Source organism: Pseudophryne corroboree, chromosome 1 (assembly GCF_028390025.1).
Source record: "Pseudophryne corroboree isolate aPseCor3 chromosome 1, aPseCor3.hap2, whole genome shotgun sequence".
Classification (NCBI taxonomy): Eukaryota; Metazoa; Chordata; class Amphibia; order Anura; family Myobatrachidae; genus Pseudophryne; species Pseudophryne corroboree.
The window spans coordinates 480,948,820-480,974,694 of NC_086444.1; the positions used below are offsets into that span (position 1 = coordinate 480,948,820).

General features: G+C 47.2%; 1 protein-coding gene across 1 annotated transcript; it reads left to right on the forward strand.

The window, feature by feature from the left end:
• Positions 1-1,002: 1,002 nt before the first annotated feature.
• Positions 1,003-25,872, forward strand: ISCA1 (iron-sulfur cluster assembly 1). Its single transcript, XM_063913766.1, has 4 exons — positions 1,003-1,301; positions 14,859-14,912; positions 21,178-21,283; positions 23,131-25,872. The coding sequence occupies exons 1-4, from the start codon at positions 1,221-1,223 to the stop codon at positions 23,277-23,279; spliced, it is 390 nt and encodes a 129-aa protein (XP_063769836.1). The 5' UTR covers positions 1,003-1,220; the 3' UTR covers positions 23,280-25,872.
• The last annotated feature ends 3 nt before the right edge of the window (positions 25,873-25,875 follow it).

Genomic DNA, 25,875 nt, shown 5'->3' on the forward strand with positions numbered 1-25,875 from the left:
CTGTATTGTTTATACTGCGCCTAATTTGTGCCCCCCTCTCTTTTTTAACCCCTTTCTGTAGTGTAGTGACTGCAGGGGAGAGCCAGGGAGCTTCCCTCCAACTGAGCTGTGAGGGAAAATGGCGCCAGTGTGCTGAGGAGATAGGCTCCGCCCCTTTCTCGGCGTCCTTATCATCCGTTTTTCTGTATGTTTTGGCAGGGGTTAAATGCATCCATATAGCCCAGGAGTTATATGTGATGCATTTATTTTAGCCATATAAGGTTTTTATCGATTTATTGCGTCTCAGGGCGCTGCCCCCCCAGCGCCCTGCACCCTCAGTGACCGGAGTGTGAAGTGTGCTGAGAGCAATGGCGCACAGCTGCGGTGCTGTGCGCTACCTTATCTGAAGACAGGATCGTCTTCTGCCGCCGATTTCACCGGACCTCTTCGCTCTTCTGGCTCTGTAAGGGGGCCGGCGGCGCGGCTCCGGGACCCATCCAGGCTGAACCTGTGATCGTCCCTCTGGAGCTAATGTCCAGTAGCCTAAGAAACCCGATCCACTCTGCACGCAGGTGAGTCCGTTTCTTCTCCCCTTAGTCCCTCGATGCAGTGAGCCTGTTGCCAGCAGGTCTCACTGAAAATAATAAACCTAAACTAAAACTTTCACAAAGAGCTCAGGAGAGCCCCTAGTGTGCACCCTTCTCGTCGGGCACAGAAAATCTAACTGAGGCTTGGAGGAGGGTCATAGGGGGAGGAGCCAGTGCACACCAGGTGATCCTAAAGCTTTCTTTAGATGTGCCCAGACTCCTGCGGAGCCGCTATTCCCCATGGTCCTTACGGAGTTCCCAGCATCCACTAGGACGTCAGAGAAATACAATTGACATTAACTGAGTGATCTAACTTGATTTAATTGCTTTAATACAACTTGGTCTGAATAAGAAGCTGTGGCATGAATAACAAGTGCATAAGAAGCCAGCCAAATAATAAGCTGACTTCAGCCACGCCAGTCACAGGGTGTTATTGTTGTTGTTCTCAGCAGCAGGCACAGTACGCCTGTGTGTGACGCAGCTGTACCCAGCCGCCTGCGGGTAACCAATGAGCGGGGCCGCGCTGGGTGGAGACTGGTTGGTGCTGCTGACTCCGGTTCTTGCCGTTGCTGCTGTGTGTGTATTGACCTCTCTGCTTCTCATCGGGCCTTCCCCAGATCCTATGGGCGAGTGGGTGAGAGCAGGAGCAGCATCATGTCCGCCCCGCTTGTGAGAGCGACTATCAGGGCGGTCAGCAAAAGGAAGCTTCTGCCGACCCGGGCTGCGCTCACCCTGGTGAGTTCCAGCATAGGCTGCTGCTGCTACCGGGGCCTGGTGGTAGTAGCAGTGAGTGTATCGGGGCGGCTGGGAGGGCGTGTGACCTTATCTGCCAGGGACAGACGTGTAGCAGCGGGCTGTACGTGTGTGTGGCCGCAGTGTAGCTGCACGGTGTATCACGGTTATGTAACCCCAGTGTGTGTGTGTATATATATATATATATATATATATATATATATATATATATATATATATATAATCCAGCTGCCACACACGCCGGCACTGCTGCTACGTCTGCTCTAAGCTACCTGCAGGGAATAGGGACTTGTGGGGCAGTAGTGTGACAGTAGAAGCAGTGCTTTCTTACCTGTGTACATGTACTAGCGTTACAAATGCTAGTAAATCGGATTTCAGTAATGTCAGTGGGACGTTTTTATAGCAGAGCCAATTGCACTAATATACCTTTATTTCTATTGTAGAGGGGTTACTGCAGAGAACGGAAGAGTATAGGGACCAGAGGGTGCAATAGATGGCATTGGGGCCACCTGTGGTCCTCTGAGCCTCTACTTGTAGGTCTTAGCCCTTTCCTGTATTGTGGTTATATTTGTTTAAGGGATTGGGATGCCAGCAGTCGGTATGGTGTGCCGGAATTCCTTGATTGGTCAGAAGACTGACACCAGAACACCGTCATAGATCAAAATGCTGGTGCCGGAATACCAACTGCCAGCATCCGGATTGTAATTATACTGGCCTGGGTTAGGATTAGGCTGCGTGGGGGTGGGTGGTGGTAAGGCACAATACAGGAAGGGTTAGGGTCAGGAGGTGTGGGGGTTAGTGTTAGTATACTTACCAAACAGGTGTCGGGATCCTGCGCATCGGGATGCCGCTGTCTGTATTCTGACCGCCAGCATCCCAACCGCTGGAATCCTGATACCAACCCTTTGTCAAAGCTTTGTTATTATAGGGGTATGGGACTCGGGGTCTACACCCATTGGTCGACAGTGGCTAGGTCGACATGAGTTTCTTATGTATTTTTACTGTTGTTTTCTCTTAAGTCCTAAAGGATGCTGGGGACTCCGTAAGGACCATGGGGTATAGACGGGCTCCGCAGGAGATATGGGCACTATAAAGAACTTTAGAATGGGTGTGCACTGGCACCTCCCTCTATGCCCCTCCTCCAGACCTCCGTTAGATCCTGTGCCCAGAGGAGACTGGGTGCATTACAGGGTAGCTCTTCTGAGTTTCTCTGAAAAAAGAATTTTGTTAGGTTTTTTATTTTCAGGGAGCCTGCTGGCAACAGGTTCCCTGCGTCGTGGGACTGAGGAGAGAGAAGCAGACCTACTTAAGTGATAGGCTCTGCTTCTTAGGCTACTGGACACCATTAGCTCCAGAGGGATTGGAACGCAGGTCTCACCCTAGCCGTTCGTCCCAGAGCCGCGCCGCCGTCCTCCTTGCAGAGCCGGAAGATAGAAGCCGGGTGAATATAAGAAGAAAGAAGACTTCAAAGGCGGCAGAAGACTTCTGATCTTCACTGAGGTAACGCCATTGCTCCCACACACACACACTACAGGCACGGATGGGTGCAGAGCGCAGGGGGGGCGCCCTGGGCAGCAATAAAACCTCTTGGCTGGCAATATTAAGTATATATTCTGCAGAGGCATTAAAATATACGAACCCCCACCAGTTTTTTGTATTTTTGAGCGGGACCGAAGCCCGCCGCTGAGGGGGCGGAGCTTGATTCCACAGCACTAACCAGCGCCATTTTCTCCACAGCACGCTGCTGAGAAGCTGGCTCCCCAGACTCTCCCCTGCTGAACACGGTGACAGAGGGCTTAAAAAGAGGGGGGGGGGCACATATATTTGGCGTAGTGAGTGTATATTGAATATATATTTCTCTGACGTCCTAGTGGATGCTGGGGACTCCGTCAGGACCATGGGGAATAGCGGCTCCGCAGGAGACAGGGCACAAAAGTAAAAGCTTTAGGATCAGGTGGTGTGCACTGGCTCCTCCCCCTATGACCCTCCTCCAAGCCTCAGTTAGATTTTTGTGCCCGGCCGAGAAGGGTGCAATCTAGGTGGCTCTCCTAAAGAGCTGCTTAGAGTAAAAGTTTTGTTAGGTTTTTTATTTTCAGTGAGTCCTGCTGGCAACAGGCTCACTGCATCGAGGGACTTAGGGGAGAGAAGTGAACTCACCTGCGTGCAGGATGGATTGGCTTCTTAGGCTACTGGACACCATTAGCTCCAGAGGGAGTCGGAACACAGGTCTCACCCTGGGGTTCGTCCCGGAGCCGCGCCGCCGACCCCCTTGCAGATGCCGAAAAGTGAAGAGGTCCAGAAACCGGCGGCAGAAGACTTTTCAGTCTTCATAAGGTAGCGCACAGCACTGCAGCTGTGCGCCATTGTTGTCAGCACACTTCATAGCAGCGGTCACTGAGGGTGCAGGGCGCTGGGGGGGCGCCCTGGGCAGCAATGATAGTACCTTATTCTGGCTAAAAATACATCACATATAGCCCCTGGGGGCTATATGGATGTATTTAACCCCTGCCAGGTCTCAGAAAAACGGGAGAAGAAGCCCGCCGAAAAGGGGGCGGGGCCTATTCTCCTCAGCACACAGCGCCATTTTCCCTCACAGAAATGCTGGTGGGAAGGCTCCCAGGCTCTCCCCTGCACTGCACTACAGAAACAAGGTTAAAACAGAGAGGGGGGGCACTTATTTGGCGATATGACTATATATATTAAAATGCTATAAGGGAAAAACACTTATATAAAGGTTGTCCCTGTATAATTATAGCGTTTTTGGTGTGTGCTGGCAAACTCTCCCTCTGTCTCCCCAAAGGGCTAGTGGGGTCCTGTCCTCTATCAGAGCATTCCCTGTGTGTGTGCTGTGTGTCGGTACGTGTGTGTCGACATGTATGAGGACGATGTTGGTGAGGAGGCGGAGCAATTGCCTGTAATGGTGATGTCACTCTCTAGGGAGTCGACACCGGAATGGATGGCTTATTTAAGGAATTACGTGATAATGTCAACACGCTGCAAGGTCGGTTGACGACATGAGACGGCCGGCAAACCAATTAGTACCTGTCCAGGCGTCTCAAACACCGTCAGGGGCGTTAAAACGTCCTTTTACCTCAGTCGGTCGACACAGACACGGACACTGACTCCAGTGTCGACGGTGAAGAAACAAACGTATTTTCCTTTAGGGCCACACGTTACTTGTTAAGGGCAATGAAGGAGGTGTTACATATTTCTGATACTACAAGTACCACAAAAAAGGGTATTATGTGGAGTGTGAAAAAACTACCTGTAGTTTTTCCTGAATCAGATAAATTAAATGAAGTGTGTGATGATGCGTGGGTTTCCCCCGATAGAAAATTATTGGCGGTATACCCTTTCCCGCCAGAAGTTAGGGCGCGTTGGGAAACACCCCTTAGAGTGGATAAGGCGCTCACACGCTTATCAAAACAAGTGGCGGTACCGTCTCCAGATAGGGCCGCCCTCAAGGAGCCAGCTGATAGGAGGCTGGAAAATATCCTAAAAAGTATATACACACATACTGGTGTTATACTGCGACCAGCGATCGCCTCAGCCTGGATGTGCAGCGCTGGGGTGGCTTGGTCGGATTCCCTGACTGAAAATATTGATACCCTTGACAGGGACAGTATTTTATTGACTATAGAGCATTTAAAGGATGCATTTCTATATATGCGAGATGCACAGAGGGATATTTGCACTCTGGCATCAAGAGTAAGTGCGATGTCCATATCTGCCAGAAGTTGTTTATGGACACGACAGTGGTCAGGTGATGCAGATTCCAAACGGCACATGGAAGTATTGCCGTATAAAGGAGAAAAAGACAACGTCTTTTCAGCCTCAGTCCTTTCGTCCCCATAAGGGCAAGCGGGCAAAAGGCCAGTCATATCTGCCATGGGATAGAGGAAAGGGAAGAAGACTGCAGCAGGCAGCCCATTCCCAGAAACAGAAGCCCTCCACCGCTTCTGCCAAGTCCTCAGCATGACGCTGGGGCCGTACAAGCGGACTCAGGTGCGGTGGGGGGGGGTCGTCTCAAGAGTTTCAGCACGCAGTGGGCTCACTCGCAAGTGGACCCCTGGATCCTACAAGTAGTATCCCAGGGGTACAGATTGGAAATTCGAGACGTCTCCCCCTCGCAGGTTCCTGAAGTCTGCTTTACCAACGTCTCCCTCCGACAGGGAGGCAGTAGTGGAAACAATTCACAAGCTGTATTCCCAGCAGGTGATAATCAAAGTACCCCTCCTACAACAAGGAAAGGGGTATTATTCCACACTATATTGTGGTACTGAAGCCAGACGGCTCGGTGAGACCTATTCTAAATCTGTAATAGTTGAACACTTACATACAAAGGTTCAAATCAAGATGGAGTCACTCAGAGCAGTGATAGCCAACCAGGAAGAAGGGGACTATATGGTGTCCCGGGACATCAGGGATGCTTACCTCCATGTCCCAATTTGCCCTTCTCACCAAGGGTACCTCAGGTTCGTGGTACAGAACTGTCACTATCAGTTTCAGACGCTGCCGGTTGGATTGTCCACGGCACCCCGGGTCCTTACCAAGGTAATGGCCGAAATGATGATTCTTCTTCAAAGAAAATGGACGATCTCCTGATAGGGGCAAGGTCCAGAGAACAGTTGGAGGTCGGAGTAGCACTATCTCAAGTAGTTCTACGACAGCACGGGTGGATTCTAAATATTCCAAAACCGCAGCTGTTTCCGACGACACGTCTGCTGTTCCTAGGGATGATTCTGGACACAGTCCAGAAAAAGGTGTTTCTCCCGGAGAAGAAAGCCAGGGAGTTATCCGAGCTAGTCAGGAACCTCCTAAAACCAGGAAAAGTGTCAGTGCATCATTGCACAAGGGTCCTGGGAAAAATGGTGGCTTCTTACGAAGCGATTCCATTCGGTAGATTTCACGCAAGAACTTTTCAGTGGGATCTGCTGGAAAAATGGTCCGGATCGCATCTTCAGATGCATCAGCGGATAACCCTGTCTCCAAGGACAAGGGTGTTTCTTCTGCGGTGGCTGCAGAGTGCTCATCTACTAAAGGGCCGCAGATTCGGCATTCAGGACTGGGTCCTGGTGACCACGGATGCCAGCCTGAGAGGCTGGGGAGCAGTCACACAGGAAAAAAATTTCCAGGGAGTGTGATCAAGTCTGGAGACTTCTCTCCACATAAATATACTGGAGCTAAGGGCAATTTACAATGTTCTAAGCCTGGCAAAACCTCTGCTTCAGGGTCAGCCGGTGTTGATTCAGTCGGACAACATCACGGCAGTCGCCCACGTAAACAGACAGGGCGGCACAAGAAGCAGGAGGGCAATGGCAGAAACTGCAAGGATTCTTCGCTGGGCGAAAAATCATGTGATAGCACTGTCAGCAGTGTTCATTCCGGGAGTGGACAACTGGGAAGCAGACTTCCACAGCAGGCACGACCTCCACCCGGGAGAGTGGGGACTTCATCGGGAAGTATTCCACATGATTGTGAACCGTTGGGAAAGACCAAAGGTGGACATGATGGCGTCCCGCCTGAACAAAAAACTGGACAGGTATTGCGCCAGGTCAAGAGACCCTCAAGCAATATCTGTGGACGTTCTGGTAACACCGTGGGTGTACCAGTCGGTGTATGTGTTCCCTCCTCTGCTTCTCATAACCAAGGTACTGAGAATTATAAGACGTAGAGGAGTAAGAACTATACTCGTGGCTCCGGATTGGCCAAGAAGGACGTGGCACCCGGAACTTCAAGAAATGCTCACAGAGGACTCATGGCCTCTGCCGCTAAGAAGGGACTTGCTTCAGCAAGTACCAGGTCTGTTCCAAGACTTACCGCGGCTGCGTTTGACGGCATGGCGGTGGAACGCCAGATCCTAAGGGAAAAAGGCATTCCGGAAGAGGTCATTCCTACCCTGGTCAAAGCCAGGAAGGAGGTGACCGCAAAACATTATCACCACATGTGGCGAAAATATGTTGCGTGGTGTGAGGCCAGGAAGGCCCCACGAAGAAATTTCAACTCTGTCGATTCCTACATTTCCTGCAAACAGGAGTGTCTATGGGCCTCAAATTGGGGTCCATTAAGGTTCAAATTTCGGCCCTGTCAATTTTCTTCCAGAAAGAATTGGCTTCAGTTCCTGAAGTCCAGAAGTTTGTCAAGGGAGTATTGCATATACAACCCCCTTTTTGTGCCTCCAGTGGCACTGTGGGATCTCAACGTAGTTCTGGGATTCCTCAAATCACATTTTAAACCGCTCAAATCTGTGGATTTGAAATATCTCACATGAAAAGTGACCATGCTGTTGGCCCTGGCCTCGGCCAGGCGAGTGTCAGAATTGGCGGCTTTGTCTCACAAAAGCCATATCTGATTGTCCATTCGGACAGGGCAGAGCTGCGGACTCGTCCCCAGTTTCTTCCTAAGGTGGTGTCAGCGTTTCACCTGAACCAGCTTATTGTGGTACCTGCGGCTACTAGGGACTTGGAGGACTCCAAGTTGCTAGATGTTGTCAGGGCCCTGAAAATATAGGTTTCCAGGACGGCTGGAGTCAGGAAAACTGACTCGCTGTTATCCTGTATGCACCCAACAAACTGGGTGCTCTTGCTTCTAAGCAGACGATTGCTCGTTGGATTTGTAGCACATTTCAACTTGCACATTCTGTGGCAGGCCTGCCACAGCCTAAATCTGTCAAGGCCCATTCCACAAGGAAGGTGGGCTCATCCTGGGCGGCTGCCCGAGGGGTCTCGGCATTACAACTCTGCCGAGCAGCTACGTGGTCGGGGGAGAACACGTTTGTAAAATTCTACAAATTTGATACCCTGGCTAAAGAGGACCTGGAGTTCTCTCATTCGGTGCTGCAGAGTCATCCGCACTCTCCCGCCCGTTTGGGAGCTTTGGTATAATCCCCATGGTCCTGACGGAGTCCCCAGCATCCACTAGGACGTCAGAGAAAATAAGATTTTACTTACCGATAAATCTATTTCTCGTAGTCCGTAGTGGATGCTGGGCGCCCATCCCAAGTGCGGATTGTCTGCAATACTTGTACATAGTTATTGTTACAAAAATCGGGTTATTATTGTTGTGAGCCATCTTTTCAGAGGCTCCGCTGTTATCATGCTGTTAACTGGGTTCAGATCACAGGTTGTACAGTGTGATTGGTGTGGCTGGTAGGAGTCTTACCCGGGATTCAAAATCCTTCCTTATTGTGTACGCTCGTCCGGGCACAGTATCCTAACTGAGGCTTGGAGGAGGGTCATAGGGGGAGGAGCCAGTGCACACCACCTGATCCTAAAGCTTTTACTTTTGTGCCCTGTCTCCTGCGGAGCCGCTATTCCCCATGGTCCTGACGGAGTCCCCAGCATCCACTACGGACTACGAGAAATAGATTTATCGGTAAGTAAAATCTTATTATTAAAAGCGCTGTGTATCTGGGAATTGTTTTTCCATGGTCATTTGGCGCTGGGTGTGTGCTGGCATACTATCTCTCTGTCTCTCCAAAGGGCCTTTTTGGGGAACTGTCTCCAGATGAGATATTTCCTTGAGTGTGTGGGGGTGTCGGTACGTGTGTGTCGGCATGTCTGAAGCGGAAGGCTCTTCTAGGAAGGAGGTGGAGCAAATGAGTGTGGTGTCTCCGTCGGCAACGCTGACACCTGATTGGTTGGATATGTGGAATGTTTTAAATGCAAATGTGAATTTATTACATAAGAGGTTGGACAAAGCGGAGTCCAGGGAAAATGCAGGGAGTCAATCCTTGTTTTTCACTATGTCACAAGGCCCTTCTGGGTCTCAGAAGCGCCCACTTATCCCAAGTAGCAGACACTGATACCGACACGGATTCTGACTCCAGTGTCGACTACAATGATGCGAGGTTGCAGCCAAAGTTGCCAAAAAGTATTAATTATATGATTATTGTAATAAAAGAGGTGTTGAATATCACAGATGACCCCTCTGTCCCTAACACGAGGGTCCACATGTTTAAAGAAAAGAAACCTGAGGTTACTTTCCCCCCTTCTCATGAGCTAAATGAGTTGTTTGAAAGGGCTTGGGAAACTCCAGACAAAAAACTGCAGATTCCCAAGAGGATTCTTATGGCGTATCCTTTCCCGGCTAAGGACAGGATACGGTGGGAATCCTCCCCCAGGGTGGACAAGGCGTTAACGCACTTATCCAAAAAGGTGGCGCTGCCGTCTCAAGATACCGCAGCCCTCAAGGATCCTGCTGATCGCAGGCAGGAGACTACCTTGAAGTCGTTTTATACACATACTGGTACCTTGCTCAGACCGGCGATAGCGTCGGCTTGGGTTTGTAGCGCTGTAGCAGCTTGGACAGATACCTTGTCTGCTGAAATGGATACCATTTTATTGACCCTGAAAGGGAGGTAGTTTTAGATGCAATTCAAAAACTGTGTGTTCAACAAGTGGTAGTCAAAGTTCCCCTGCTTGAACAGGGGACGGGGTACTACTCAACCCTGTTTGTGGTCCCGAAACCGGACGGTTCGGTCAGACCCATTCTGAATTTAAAATCCCTAAACCTATACTTGAAAAGGTTCAAATTCAAGATGGAATCGCTCAGAGCGGTCATCGCCAGCCTGGAGGGGAGAGATTTTATGGTGTCACTGGACATAAAGGATGCATACCTTCATGTCCCCATATATCCTCCTCATCAGGCGTTCCTGAGATTTGCTGTACAGGATTGTCATTACCAATTTCAGACGTTGCCGCTTGGGCTTTCCACGGCCCGAGGATTTTCACCAAGGTAATGGCGGAAATGATGGTGCTCCTGCGCAAGCAGGGAGTCACAATTATCCCGTACTTTGACGATCTCCTGATAAAAGCAAGATCGAGAGAACAGTTGCTGAAAAGCGTGTCACTCTCCCTGAGGGTGTTGCAGCAGCACGGCTGGGTTCTCAATCTGCCAGAGTCACAGTTGGTTCCAACGACCCGATTGACTTTCTTAGGCATGATTCTGGACACGGAACAAAAAAGGGGTTTTCTCCTGATGGAAAAAGCCCAGGAACTCCAGAACTTGGTCAGGGACCTGTTGAAGCCGAAAAGGGTGTCTGTCCATCAATGCACTCGAGTTCTGGGAAAAATGGTGGCGTCTTACGAGGCCATTTCCTTCGGCAGGCTCCATGCGAGGACTTTTCAGTGGGACCTTCTGGACAAGTGGTCCGGGTCCCATCTACATATACATCAGAAGATCAGCCTGTCCCCCAGGGCCAGGGTATCTCTCTTGTGGTGGCTGCAGAGTGCTCACCTTCTAGAGGGTCGCAGGTTCGGCATTCAAGACTGGGTTCGGGTGACCACGGACGCGAGCCTCCGAGGATGGGGAGCAGTCGCACAGGGAAGAAACTTCCAGGGACTGTGGTCAAGCCAGGAGGCTTGTCTACACATAAACGTACTGGAATTGAAGGCCATCTACAACGGCCTACGTCGGGCGGAGACTCTTCTTCGCGGCCTGCCTGTTCTGATTCAGTCAGACAACGTCACAGCCGTGGCTCATGTAAACCGCCAAGGCAGAACAAGAAGCAGAGTGGCGATGGCGGAAGCCACCAGGATTCTTCGCTGGGCGGAAAATCATGTAAGCGCTTTGACAGCAGTCTTCATTCCGGGAGTGGACAACTGGGAAGCAGACTTCCTCAGCAGACACGATCTCCATCCAGGGGAGTGGGGGCTTCATCAAGAAGTCTTTACAGAGATTGCAAGTCAGTGGGGACTTCCTCAAATAGACATGATGGCGTCACGCCTCAACAAGAAGCTTCCGAGGTATTGTGCCAGGTCAAGGGACCCTCAGGCAGTAGCAGTGGACGCCCTGGTGACACCGTGGGTGTTTCAGTCGGTCTATGTGTTCCCTCCTCTTCCTCTCATCTCAAAAATATTGAGAATCATAAGACGAAAAGGAGTACAGACAATTCTCATTGTTCCAGATTAGCCTCGAAGGGCCTGGTATCCGGATCTGCAGGAAATGCTCACAGAAGATCCGTGGCCTCTTCCTCTCAGAGAGGACCTGTTGCAACAGGGGCCCTGTCTGTTCCAAGACTTACCGCGGCTGCGTTTGACGGCATGGCGGTTGAACGCCAGATCCTAGCTGGGAAGGGCATTCCGGACGAGGTCATCCCTACTCTGATAAAGGCTAGGAAGGAGGTGACAGCTAAACATTATCACCGTAGAAGTATGTCTCTTGGTGTGAAACCAAGAATGCTCCTCCGGAAGATTTCCATCTGGGCCGTTTTCTCCACTTACTACAGACTGGAGTGAATATGGGCCTAAAATTAGGCTCCATTAAGGTTCAGATTTCGGCCCTATCCATTTTCTTTCAGAAGGAACTGGCTTCTCTCCCAGAAGTCCAGACTTTTGTGAAGTGAGTGCTGCATATCCACCTCCTTTTGTGCCTCCAGTGGCACCATGGGACCTTAACGTGGTGTTACAATTCCTTAAGTCTCCCTGGTTTGAGCCTCTTCAATCCGTGGAATTAAAGTATCTCACTTGGAAGGTGGTCATGTTGTTGGCCTTGGCATCGGCAAGGCGAGTGTGAGTTGGCGGCTTTGTCTCACAAAAGCCCCTATTTGATTTTCCATGTGGATAGAGCTGAGTTGCGGACTCGTCCTCAATTTTTGCCTAAGGTGGTTTCCTCTTTTCATATGAACCAACCTATTGTGGTGCCTGTGGCTACGCGGGACTTGGAGGATTCAGAGTCCCTTGATGTGGTCGGGGCATTGAAAATTTATGTAGCCAGAACGGCTCGGGTTAGGAAAACAGAGGCACTGTTTGTCCTGTATGCAGCCAACAAGGTTGGCGCTCCCGCTTCTAAGCAGACTATTGCTCGCTGGATCTGTAACCCGATTCAGCAGGCTCATTCTATGGCTGGATTGCCGTTACCAAATTCGGTAAAGGCCCATTCCACTAGGAAGGTGGGCTCTTCTTGGGCGGCTGCCCGAGGCGTCTCGGCATTACAGCTTTGCCGAGCGGTGACTTGGTCGGGTTCAAACACCTTTGCAAAATTCTACAAGTTTGATACCCTGGCTGATGAGGACCTCATGTTTGCTCAGTCGGTGCTGCAGAGTCATCCGCACTCTCCCGCCCGTTTTAGAGCTTTGGTATAATCCCCATGGTCCTTACGGAGTCCCCAGCATCCTCTAGGACGTAAGAGAAAAAAAGATTTTAAACCTACCCGTAAATCTTTTTCTCCTAGTCCGTAGAGGATGCTGGGCGCCCGTCCCAGTGCGGACAACATTCTGTAAGACTTGTATATAGTTATTGCTTGCATAAGGGTTATGTTACAGTTTTGATCGATCTTTGACTGATGCTGTTTGTTTCATGTTGTTGACTGGTTCGTATATTCCAGGTTATACGGTGTGGATGGTGTGGGCTGGTATGAATCTTGCCCTTGGATTAACAAAATCCTTTCCTCATACTGTCCGTCTCCTCTGGGCACAGTTTCTCTAACTGAGGTCTGGAGGCGGGGCATAGAGGGAGGAGCCAGTGCACACCCATTCTAAAGTTCTTTATACTGCCCATGTCTCCTGCGGAGCTCGTCTATACCCCATGGTCCTTACGAAGTCCCCAGCATCCTCTACGGACTAGGAGAAAAAGATTTACCGGTAGGATTAAAATCTTATTTTCTCCGTCAAGTGACCGGGAACCCCAATTAGTGCACCGCGTCCCCTTACAGCTGCGGCAAAGTGCCTAGCTGCGCTCGTTACTTACCGCTGTTTGCACCTGTATCACTCTTGCCATTTATAGATGGCGAGAGCAGTACTGACCCCAATGGGGACCCAGCGCTGCCTTTCCTGCTTCAGCGAAGCCATAGAGGCATTGCAGAGTCCCCACTGGGTGTAGGAGACATGCACACGACTGAGCAGCCCGTTGCTGGCAGTGTTAGGCTGCCAGCAGGAGACCAAAGGACTCCGCTAAGGGGGGAGGCGGTGCTGGACATTGCCGGAAAGGTAAGCAATGCTGAATATCGGCTGCGTTTTCATTTGTATCACAGTGATACTAAAAGAAATATGTCACTGGTGTTATTCTTCATCGATAAATGTGGCCCTTAGTTTGTATAATATAACAAAAATGCAGTGCACCATCCCCAAACCTGTTTCCATGACGTTATCACCGTACACCTCGACAAGTTGCCAATGAATTTCAGCTGATGATGTGCCCTTTAGACACAGAAATCTGACCACGCTAAGCACCTCAATGTTTGGCCATGTTTCTGCCAGCCCCACATCTTAAGGCGTGTACACACGGTGCAATGCACTGTACAGCCCGACATTGACTATTCAAAGTGGCCGGAGTCCGGCCCCGCTGATATAGTAAATGTTGGGCTGCCTGCACAGTCTATTTTTCCTTGCGCAAGGACTATACGCATGGTGCAATATGCACTATATAGTCAATATCGTAAGAAAAATCGCACCGTGTGTACACACCTTTACACCTGATGTTGAGCCAGTATAACGGACATATGAGGCGCAGACTAATGGCTGTAAGGGGAAGCAGTGGTCTACCTGCTCTGGCCTAGCGAGAAATTAGAATAGAATAGAGAACATTATACACGTGAGAGATCTTGTTTACCACTTTCCTTTATATAATATATTGCAGTTGCAGGGGTGCTGTTCCAGGTAGATCACTGAAGAGTTAAGCCAAGCTACTGAATATATAATACTTATTAAGGACCACACTCACCAATCTTCTTGATCGATAAAATAGTTTGATTTGAAACGCAGCATACAGGTGGTCAACATTTTGGTCATATTTATAACCTTTGTAAAGACAACGTCACAAACAGAGCCATGCAAAATGCTAAATTTATCATTCCAAGAGGCAGCATTTTTCAGTGCAAGCACGAGATGCATACCTCCCATCATGACCCTCTCCGTGAGGGAAAAAATGCTCTGCTTCTGGACTTTTCTCTTAATGTATGATTGCCGGCACCTATTTTGAACAGGTTAATGGGTAAGAAAGGTATTTCAGCACAGGTGAGGGCAATCATACATTAATAGAAAAGTCCAGAAGCAGAGCATTCTGTCCCCCCTGGAGAGGGTCATATTGGGAGGTATGGAGATGGCAGCCAGTAATTGCTGGAGTGACAGCATGTAAAGTACTTTCAGTAGCAGATGTCGGGGTGATCACAGAAAACAAAGATAGCTGGACTCCTGGTAAAGTCCAATGTCTTGACACCTGTTTCGGTGCAGTCCTTTGTCAAGGGCTTATTCCAACTACTTTCCTCCCTTATTCTGATTTTACTGGAAGCACAAGTGTTCCTGTTACATTTTATATGAGTTGTTTGGTGTTGCAATTTAGATAAAAAATGTTTCCTCTTTAAATAGTGCTAGTTCTATTATCTGGAGAGGAACCTGGGTTGGGATAATTACACCAAAATCCATATATCACAGAAAATGTTATGCATCCTAGTTATACTAGAACACAGCACTAGTTATATTCCGATGTGTATAGTTACTCCAAACCATTAATGCATGAAGCAAAGCAGTTTGTTTGATGTATGGTATCACAGACATTTTGTGACTAGTCATATTATTCCTAAATAATGTCCTCCTGTCTCTAGACACCTCCTGCAGTAAATAAAATAAAGCAACTACTAGCCGATAAGCCGGACCACGTAAGTAAAACATCATTTTGTTTTTTCATTTGCAGTTCTACTTTGCTTAGTAGTCATTAAAGGAGTAATGGTTTTGTCAAAAATAAACATTTCTGTGCCCCGTTTCAAAATAACGATGACCATGCCTGGGTATATTACGATTATCTTTTCTTCTTCAGGGTCCATGGTTTCCACAGGGTTAACATTGGGGTATGCTTGGTGGAGACCAGGATTCAGGCACCAAACAACAAAGCTTTGAGCCTCCCAGGATGCACTGGGTCTCTCAACCCTCAAACTTCCCCTGGGTTTCTTCTCCCTGTATACCTCTCCTTGGAGTCAGGTTATAGACAGCGTTGCTTCCTACCAGCTCTAATCTAATAGCTGGATAGTCGATAACACAGTTTCTCTAACGTCCTAGTGGATGCTGGGGACTCCGTCAGGACCATGGGGATAGCGGCTCCGCAGGAGACAGGGCACAAAAGCAAGCTTTTAGGATCACATGGTGTGTACTGGCTCCTCCCCCTATGACCCTCCTCCAAGCCTCAGTTAGGTTTTTGTGCCCGGCCGAGAAGGGTGCAATCTAGGTGGCTCTCTTAAAGAGTTACTTAGAAAAAGTTTTTAGGTTCTTTATTTTCAGTGAGTCCTGCTGGCAACAGGCTCACTGCATCGAGGGACTTAGGGGAGAGATTTTCAACTCACCTGCGTGCAGGATGGATTGGATTCTTAGGCTACTGGACATAGCTCCAGAGGGAGTCGGAACACAGGGCTCGCCCTGGGGTTCGTCCCGGAGCCGCGCCGCCGACCCCCCTTGCAGACGCTGAAGATGAAGAGGTCCGGAACCAGGCGGCAGAAGACTCTCAGTCTTCATCAGGTAGCGCACAGCACTGCAGCTGTGCGCCATTGTTGTCAGCACACTTCACACAGCGGTCACGGAGGGTGCAGGGCGCTGGGGGGGGGGCGCCCTGGGCAGCAATGTATAATACCTGTATGGCGAAAAATACATCACATATAGCCCTTGAGGCTATATGGATGTATTTAACCCCTGCCAGATATCTAAAACTCCGGAGAAGAAGCCCGCCGAAAAGGGGGCGGGGCCTATTCTCCTCAGCACACAGCGCCATTTTCCCTCACAGAAAGGCTGGTGGGAAGGCTCCCATGCTCTCCCCTGCACTGCACTACAGAAACAGGGTTAAAACAGAGAGGGGGGGCACTGATTTGGCGATATGTATATATATTGAAATGCTATAAGGGAGGAACACTTATATAAAGGTTGTCCCTGGATAATTATAGCGTTTTGGTGTGTGCTGGCAAACTCTCCCTCTGTCTCCCCAAAGGGCTAGTGGGTCCTGTCCTCTATCAGAGCATTCCCTATGTGTGTGCTGTATGTCGGTACGTGTGTGTCGACATGTATGAGGAAAATATTGGTGAGGAGGCGGAGCAAATTGCCTGTAATGGTGATGTCACTCTCTAGGGAGTCGACACCGGAATGGATGGCTTATTTATGGAAATTACGTGACAATGTCAACACGCTGCAAGCCGGTTGACGACATGAGCGGGCCGGCGAACAAATTAGTATCTGTCCAGGCGTCTCAAACACCGTCAGGGGCTGTAAAATGCCCATTTACCTCAGTCGGTCGACACAGACCCAGACACGGACACTGATTTCAGTGTCGACGGTGAAGAAACAAACGTATTTTCTTTTAGGGCCACACGTTAAGGGCAATGAAGGAGGTGTTACATATTTCTGATACTCCAAGTACCACAAAAAAGGGTATTATGTGTGAGGTGAAAAAACTACCTGTAGTTTTTCCTGAATCAGATAAATTAAATGAAGTGTGTGATGATGCGTGGGTTTCCCCCGATAGAAAATTATTGGCGGTATACCCTTTCCCGCCAGAAGTTAAGGCGCGGTGGGAAACACCCCTCAGGGTGGATAAGGCGCTCACACGCTTATCAGAACAAGTGGCGGTACCATCTACGGATAGGGCCGTACTTAAGGAGCCAGCTGATAGGAGGCTGAAAAATATCCTAAAAAGTATACACACACATGCTGGTGTTATACTGCGACCAGCGATCGCCTCAGCCTGGATGTGCAGAGCTGAGGTGGCTTGGTCGGATTCCCTGACTAAAAATATTGATACCTTTGACAGGGACAGTATTTTATTGACTATAGAGCATTTAAAGGATGCATTTCTATATATGCGAGATGCGCAGAGGGATATTTGCACTCTGGCATCAAGAGTAAATGCGATGTCCATATCTGCAAGAAGATGTTTATGGACACGACAGTGGTCAGGTGATGCAGATTCCAAACGGCACAAAGATGTATTGCCGTATAAAGGGGAGGAGTTATTTGGGGTCGGTCCATGGGACCTGGTGGCCAGGGCAACTGCTGGAAAATCCACCGTTTTTTACCCTAAGTCACATCTCTGCAGAAAAAGACACCGTCTTTTCAGCCTCAGTCCTTTCGTCCCTATAAGAGTCATATCTGCCCAGGGATAGAGGAAAGGGAAGAAGACTGCAGCAGGCAGCCCATTCCCAGGAACAGAAGCCCTCCACCGCTTCTACCAAGTTCTCAGCATGACGCTGGGACCGTACAGGACCCCTGGATCCTACAAGTAGTATCCAAGGGGTACAGATTGGAATGTCGAGAGGTTTCCCCCCTCGCAGGTTCCTGTAGTCTGCTGTACCAATGTCTCCCTCCGACAGGGAGGCAGTATTGAAAACAATTCACAAGCTGTATTCCCAGCAGGTGATAATAAAATTACCCCTCCGACAACAAGGAAAGGGGTATTACTCCACACTATATGGTGGTACTGAAGGCTAGGTGAGACCTATTCTAAATCTGAAAAATTTGAACACTTACTAGGGTTCAAATCCAGATGGAGTCACTCAGAGCAGTGATAGCAAAGAACAAGGGGACTATATGGTGTCCCGGGACATCAGGAATGCTTACCTCCATGTCCCAAAATTTGCCTTTTCTCACCAAGGGTACCTCAGGTTCGTGGTACAGAACTGTCACTATCAGTTTCAAGACGATGCCGTTGGATTGTCCAAGGCAACCCGGGTCCTTACCAAGGTAATGACCGAAAGGAGGATTCGTCTTCAAAGAAAATGGACGACCTCCTGATAAGAACAAGGTCCAGAGAACAGTTGGAGGTCGGAGTAGCACTATCTCAAGTAGTTCTACGACAGCACGGGTGGATTCTAAATATTCCAAAACCGCAGTTGTTCCGACGACACGTCTGCTGGTCCTAGGGATGATTCTGGACACAGTCCAGGAAAAGGTGTTTCTCCCAGAGGAGAAAGCCAGGGAGTTATCCGAGCTAATCGGGATCCTCCTAAAACCAGGAAAAGTGTCAGTGCATCATTGCACAAGAGTCCTGGTAAAAATGGTGGCTTATTACGAAGCGCTTCCATTCGGCAGATTTCACGCAAGAACTCTTCAGTGGGATCTGCTGGACAAATGGTCCGGATCGCATCTTCAGATGCATCAGCGGATAACCCTATATCCAAGGACAAGGGTGTCTCTCCTGTGGTGATTACAGAGTGCTCATCTTCTAGAGGGCCGCAGATTCGGCATTCAGGATTGGATGCTCGTGACCACGGAGGCCAGCCTGAGAGGCTGGGGAGCAGTCACACAAGGAGTGTGATCAAGTCTGGAGAATTCTCTCCACATAAATATACTGGAGCTAAGAGCAAATTTATAATGCTCTAAGCTTAGCAAGACCTCTGCTTCAAGGTCAGCCGGTATTGATCCAGTGGGATAACATCACGGCAGTCGCCCACGTAAACAGAAAGGGCGGCACAAGAAGCAGGAGGGCAGTGGCAAAACTGCAAGGATTTTTCGCTAGGCGGAAAATCATGTGATAGCACTGTCAGCAGTGTTCATTCCGGGAGTGGACGACTGGGAAGCAGACTTCCGCAGCAGGCACGACCTCCACCCGGGAGAGTGGGAACTTCATCGGGAAGTTTTCCGCATGATTGTGAACCGTTGGGAAAGACCAAAGGTGGACATGGTGGCGTCCCGCCCGAACAAAAAATGGGACAGGTATTGCGCCAGGTCACGAGACCTTCAGGCGATAGCTGTGGACGTCCTGGTAACACCGTGGGTGTAACAGTCGGTGTATGTGTTCCCTCCTCTGCTTCTCATAACCAAGGTATTGAGAATTATAAGACATAGAGGAGTAAGAACTATACTCGTGGCTCCGGATTGGCCAAGAGGGACTTGGTAACCGGAACTTCAAGAGATGCTCACAGAGGACTAATGGCCTCGGGAGCTAAGAAGGGATTTGCTTTCAGCAAGTACCATGTCTGTTCCAAGAGGAACCGTGGCATCGGCCTTTAAGAAAGGACCTGCTCCAGCAGGGACCTTGTCTGTTCCAAGACTTACCGCGACTGCGTTTGACGGCATGGCGGTTGAACGCCGGATCCTAAGGAAAAAGGCATTCCGGAAGAGGTCATACCTACCCTGGTCAAAGCCAGGAAGGAAGTGACCGCACAACGTTATCACCACATGTGGTAAAAATATGTTGCGTGGGTGAGGCCAGGAAGGCCCCACGAAAAAATTTCAACTAGGTCGATTTCTGCACTTCCTGGAAACAGGAGTGTCTAGGAGCCTCAAATTGGGGTCCATTAAGGTTCAAGTTTCGGCCCTATAGATTTTCTTCCAGAAAGAATTGGCTTCAGTTCCTGAAGTCCAGACGTTTGTCAAGGGAGTATTGCATATACAGCCCTTGTGTGCCTCCAGTGGCACCGTGGGATCTCAACATAGTGTTGGGATTCCTCAAATCATATTGGTTTGAACCACTCAAATCTGTGGATTTGAAATATCTCACATGGAAAGTGACCATGCTGTTGGCCCTGGCCTCGGCCAGGCGATTGTCAAAATTGGCGGCTTTGTCTTACAAAAGCCCATATTTGATTTTCCATTCGGACAGGGCAGAACTGCGGACTCGTCCCCAGTTTCTTCCTAAGGTGGTGTCAGCGTTTCACCTGAAACAACCTATTGTGGTGCCTGCGGCTACTAGGGACTTGGAAGACTCCAAGTTGCTAGACGTTGTCAGGGCCCTGAAAATATATATATATATATATATATATATATATATATATATATATATTATATATAATTCCAGGACGGCTGGAGTCAGAAAGTCTGACTTGCTGTTTATATTGTAGGCACCCAAAAAGCTGGGTGCTCCTGCTTCTAAGCAGACTATTGCTCGTTGGATTTGTAGTACAATTCAGCTTGCACATTCTGTGGCAGGCCTGCCACAGCCAAAATCTGTAAATGCCCCTTCCACAAGGAAGGTGGGCTCATCTTGGGCGGCTGCCTGAGGGGTCTCGGCTTTACAACTTTGCCGAGCAGCTACTTGGTCAGGGGCAAACACGTTTGCTAAATTCTACAAATTTGATACCCTGGCTGAGGAGGACCTGGAGTTCTCTCATTCGGTGCTGCAGAGTCATCCGCACTCTCCCGCCCGTTTGGGAGCTTTGGTATAATCCCCATGGTCCTGACGGAGTCCCCAGCATCCACTAGGACGTTAGAGAAAATAAGATTTTACTTACCGATAAATCTATTTCTCATAGTCCGTAGTGGATGCTGGGCGCCCATCCCAAGTGCGGATTGTCTGCATTACTTGTACATAGTTATTGTTACAAAAAAATCGGGTTATTATTGTTGTGAGCCATCTTTTTTAGAGGCTACTTCATTGTTATCATACTGTTAACTGGGTTCAAATCACAAGTTGTACGGTGTGATTGGTGTGGCTGGTATGAGTCTTACCCGGGATTCAAGATCCTTCCTTATTGTGTACGCTCGTCCGGGCACAGTACCTAACTGAGGCTTGGAGGAGGGTCATAGGGGGAGGAGCCAGTACACACCATGTGATCCTAAAAGCTTGCTTTTGTGCCCTGTCTCCTGCGGAGCCGCTATCCCCATGGTCCTGACGGAGTCCCCAGCATCCACTACGGACTATGAGAAATAGATTTATCGGTAAGTAAAATCTTATTTTAACTGCATTGGGCACTGTTATCTGCATTGTATGTGACTTATGCTAGTTCTGCTGTCTGTGCTTTTCTCTCTGTACATTACATTGTTTTTCCCTGTACCTTTCTTTCTACAGTAACCCTTAGATACTGGTGTGTACAGGGTTTATTTTGCCCACATAACAAGTTATTGTATTTGTGCAGGCTTATCGTCACATACTGTTCTCAGTTGTTCTCTACTATGCCTGATTTCTCACTCTTAAGTGGTAACATTTTTAAAATGTTTTTTCTTTATCAGATTGGTTTAAAAGTAGCAGTTCGTACGAGGGGCTGCAATGGTCTGTCCTATTACCTAGAATATGCAAAGTCCAGAGGAGCGTCTGATGAAGAAGTAGTACAAGACGGTGAGTGGTTAGCATGCTAGCATCTCCCTATCTGCTGAGTTTGGGAGATTCAAATTTCCACAGTGATGCCATAATTTGTGTGATTATTATGTCTTTTTATCAGCCAGTTGAATAGAATTCACTACATTAATATTTCAGGGTTTGAAAATGTTCTTCTATTAAATCCAATCGTGAACTATGATTTTTACCGATGTTCTTTAGTCGCCATGTTGTATTTAACAATTTGTTATACACAATACTCATTACAGAAAAGCTTGGTTTGAGTTCTTCCTGTTATGCCATATCTGCCTTTTACCTTTACACTCTACTGTACAAACATTGAATTTTTTCCTAAAACTGGCACATTTGTATTCAATCTACACTGATCCTTTGCGGAGCTGCATTTTGCTGCACAGACCATGATGATTATTATCCTTTATATGGCGCCACAAGGGATCCGCAGCACCAATTACACAGTACATAATCAAATGAGCATCAAGAAAACAGCACTTACAGTTCAAAACAATATAGGACAGGTATAGAAAACCCGGGGTTAGGTGCCATCAAAGGGAGTAAGGAGTATAAGATAGTGTTCACATAGTCACTAGGGGCAATGCAGAGTAATTTCTTTATTAACAGTTACTTATGTTGCGCAGCAAATTCCGTCGCGCTTTACAGCTGGACACAATTAGAAGACAAAACTGGGTAAAAACAAATGGTCATAGAGGTATGTTAGTATATAGGCAAAGCTTGCATTCTGATGTCCCAAGAGAATGTGTGACGAGTAAGTAGTTAAATGAAGATGCACGTTCCCTCTTTCTTATTCTAAAGAAACTTGCCAGGTTTATTTTTGTAAACTTCCTTTCATGGCAGGTTGATTATGGGATTGCTACAGTTGTGTCCGCATACACCTAGCCTCGATTTAGAAATAAAAGCTCTTGTATGTGTAAGTTCACTGTCTTGTTTGTGAGAGTGAGTTTATCACAATTCAAAAATACAAGTTTTATAGGTTAGTAACATGCATTTACATCAGTGGTTCTCAATCCTCAGGACCCCATCAGCTCATGTTTTTTCAGGTCACCTAGCAGGTGCATGGGTGTGCTTATTATTCACTGACACATTTTAAGATCCATAGGTTGCACTAAGTATTTCCCTTGTGATTTTGTGAGGAAACCTGGAAAACATTGACTGTTTGGGGACTGAGTTTGAGAACCTATGTTTTAGATCAGTGGTTCTCAAACTCGGTCCTCAGGACCCCACACAGTGCGTGTTTTGCAGGTAACCCAGCAGGTGCACAGGTGTATTAATTACTCACTGACACATTTTAAAAGGTCCACAGGTGGAGCTAATTATGTCACTTGTGATTCTGTGAGGAGACCTGCAAAACATGCACCGTGTGGGGTCCTGAGGACCGAGTTTGAGAACCTGTGTTTTAGATGATCATTAAGAAAAGAAACCCATGTGTGGTGGCAATAACAGTGCACATGAATAGAAGTTGTAGTGCCAGATATACTGTAAGTGCAGAGTCCTGGAGTCCAGGGAAACTTACCATGAGCTGCAGCACCTGGAAAGTGCACTCTTCTCCTATTCCAGCTAGTGTTCTATCTTTCATGGTAACTGTGAAAAGCTAGGCTTCAGTTTTTTTTAACTTGCGTACAGACAGCAATCCATGTAATTACTGTGGGGACGCTGTAACTTACAGTACTGATGGGACTGCATGAAATTCTAGTAAACTGATTAAAACAGTTGCCTTTTTCCACATAAGCATCAAGCTAAAGAATTGCTGCCTTTTAGATGAGTAATGAAAGCTTTTATAAAGACCCTTTATTTTATATATTTATTTGTATTTTGATTTTTTTCCTTTCTAGGAGTGCGCGTGTTCATAGAGAAGAAAGCACAACTGACCCTTTTAGGAACAGAAATGGACTATGTAGAAAATAAACTTTCCAGCGAGTTTATTTTTAATAATCCAAACATTAAAGGAACCTGCGGATGTGGAGAAAGCTTCAATATCTGACACACAGTGACTGGCTGCTTTCATCCTCCCGAAGAACCATTTTCTATTGTAATCTTCCATTGTAAAGCACTTTTGTCAGATTCATAAGCTTTGAGAAATGTTTGCTAACTTGATTTGACCTAGTAAAGGTTTAGTTTGTTTTGTGAACAAAAACTCAGCTTCATGTAGTATCCTGTCCTTAAATACTGGACATGTCATTATCTGAAACAGATTATTTCTTTCCCAGACCTTTCTTTCTTTTCTTATTCTTAATACCACTATTTCTCCTTTAGCTGTGTTCTGGTGACTGACAGAAGTGAGAAATATTGTCAAATCAGGTTTTGTTGGTATCGTGTTAAAAAACCTATATTGTGACGTTCCAAACATTCATCGGTATGTCTAAATTAATTCTGCATGGATATCATTGATACTTATTTCAGTTTCCTGCTCATTTTAACTAATTGTATTGATAATTTTCAACAGTTTCAGTGGGAAACCAGAACAGTGCTGCCTGGAAAAATGCTATGCTATTTGCCAGTAGCAAAATATCAGCATGACTTTTACTGTATGTAAAGGCTAATTTCCATAATGGTATTAATTTCTCTTTCCTGTGAAACAAAGTTTTCATTGTAATTATTACATGGTGACGTGTCACTTTTGCACAGTGAAGGAAAATAGTTTTTAGGATCTTGAAACAAAAACTAAAATTGGAACCAGACTGTCTCTTTTCATTGTTAACTAATAAGGTTAGAAGCGTTGAGTCATTTGTACATTATGCTACATACAGGTGTGTCCTCTTACATCTTAACTCTATGCACTACAAGTTGCGTTATACATAATGCGTGAGTGCTGCTTTACGTGGTAGCGCTGAGCAAATTTTTTTATTTTTTTGCAGTGAAAATGTGTCTTAGTTGCAAAGTAATGCAGTAGGACACACAAGCAGCTTCTGTTTAAAAGGATATGCAGCATGCCTATATTCTGTGTGTGACTGCGACTGTATTTACATACAAAATGTTTTCCTGGAAAACACTGTAATGTGGCATTTTGGATGCAGATACAGCCACTATCACACACAGAATATAGGCATGCTGCATATCATTTTAACTCGGCAGTATCTGCTCATGCATCCTATTACATTGCATTGCGACTAAGACGAACGAAATGCAAAAAAAAAAAAACGCTCTGCGCTACATAGTCATGGCATGTCGCGACTTGAAGGGCTGTTTAGCGTGACTACAGCAAGGATGTAAGAGGACACATCTGTAGTTGTGGCATGAATTGCCAGAGTTTGCCTTAACTTTATCATATCAGTGTTTCCTTTCATATTAATTTAAGGCAATTGTATTCTATCATTCAAACAGTCTAAAGGAAATCTTGTAAATAACTTGTTATAGAATGCAGATTTTTATATTCATGTCTCAAGGAAGCTTTTGTTCACAAATCATAATGTACTCAATGTCTTGGTCCTTTCAAGAATGTTTTGAGCAACTCCTAGGGGCAGATTCAATCACCTGTGGTGTTTACTGCGCGGATAAAGTTCCTTGTTTAATGCTGCTCAGTTTTCCTGTATTTTCTCCATGCAGGAAGCCCATGGGTAACACACAGCAACCCATGGATTCTGTGTTAAGTGCAAGAATCTGTGGATTCCCTGTGCCCTGCGGCTAATTGAATCTGACCCCTAATCATTCACTTATCTTATGCGCATTCGTTATGACACATGCTATTTGATATGGTAGTACAAAGCATATAGCAGTTAACCATCAGGAATTGTGAGGTGCCCTAAATTGCACATTTCAGTTACTTCATTTTATTTACCCTATGAAAGTTTTGCTAGTAGGTATAAAGGGTGTAGTATGTTATGCCGGCGGCCGGGCTCCCGGCGACCAGCATACCGGCGCTGGGAGCCCGACTGCCGGCATACCGACAGTGTGGCGAGCGCAAATGAGCCCCTTGCGGTCTCGCTGCGCTCGCCACGCTGCAGGTACGGTGGCTATTTATTCTCCCTCCAGGGGGGTCGTGGACCCCCACGAGGAGAATATCTGTCGGTATGCCGGGTGTCGGGATTTCGGCGCTGGTATACTGTGTGCCGGGATCCCAACATTCGGCAACCTGAAGACCACCTGGTATAAATTTATGAGTTGAGGGCATCCTTGAATCTGGCATAATTCTGCAGCTAGTCTTCACACTGTACTTGCTTACCTGCAGTTTCCCTGCTTGCAAGTGTTCAACATCAAAAACAATTCTTTGTGAACATACGTGTTGTTACAGCCTTGTTTCAGTCCAGATGAATCTTGTTTGTATGAACAATAACTAAAGTAGTACATATTAACAAATTAATATTTTCTTTGCTTTTTTCTGTTATTTATCCCATTACTTATTTAGAGTGTTTGGTTAAACAAAGAAAAATTATATGAGTATGTATTATATAACTTTAATAATGTTAAGGTGGCACTGATGATGTGGTTTTTTTTTCTGTTTTAAGAAATCCTGAAACGCACAGGTAAATTCAACAACTTGAATATAAGATATAATATTAAACATTTACGTTTTAAAAGGCTTGTTTTTATGTGAAATATTTGGTTTAGGAAATAAACCTTAAGATATGCAATGTAAAGTT

Excerpts from the sequence above, each read along its gene's own strand:
- ISCA1 (XM_063913766.1), top strand. The coding sequence starts at position 1,221 with ATGTCCGCCCCGCTTGTGAGAGCGACTATCAGGGCGGTCAGCAAAAGG. Across the intron at positions 1,302-14,858 it reads CCCGGGCTGCGCTCACCCTG|ACACCTCCTGCAGTAAATAA; the intron begins GTGAGTTCCAGC and ends TCCTGTCTCTAG. Across the intron at positions 14,913-21,177 it reads TAGCCGATAAGCCGGACCAC|ATTGGTTTAAAAGTAGCAGT; the intron begins GTAAGTAAAACA and ends TTTCTTTATCAG.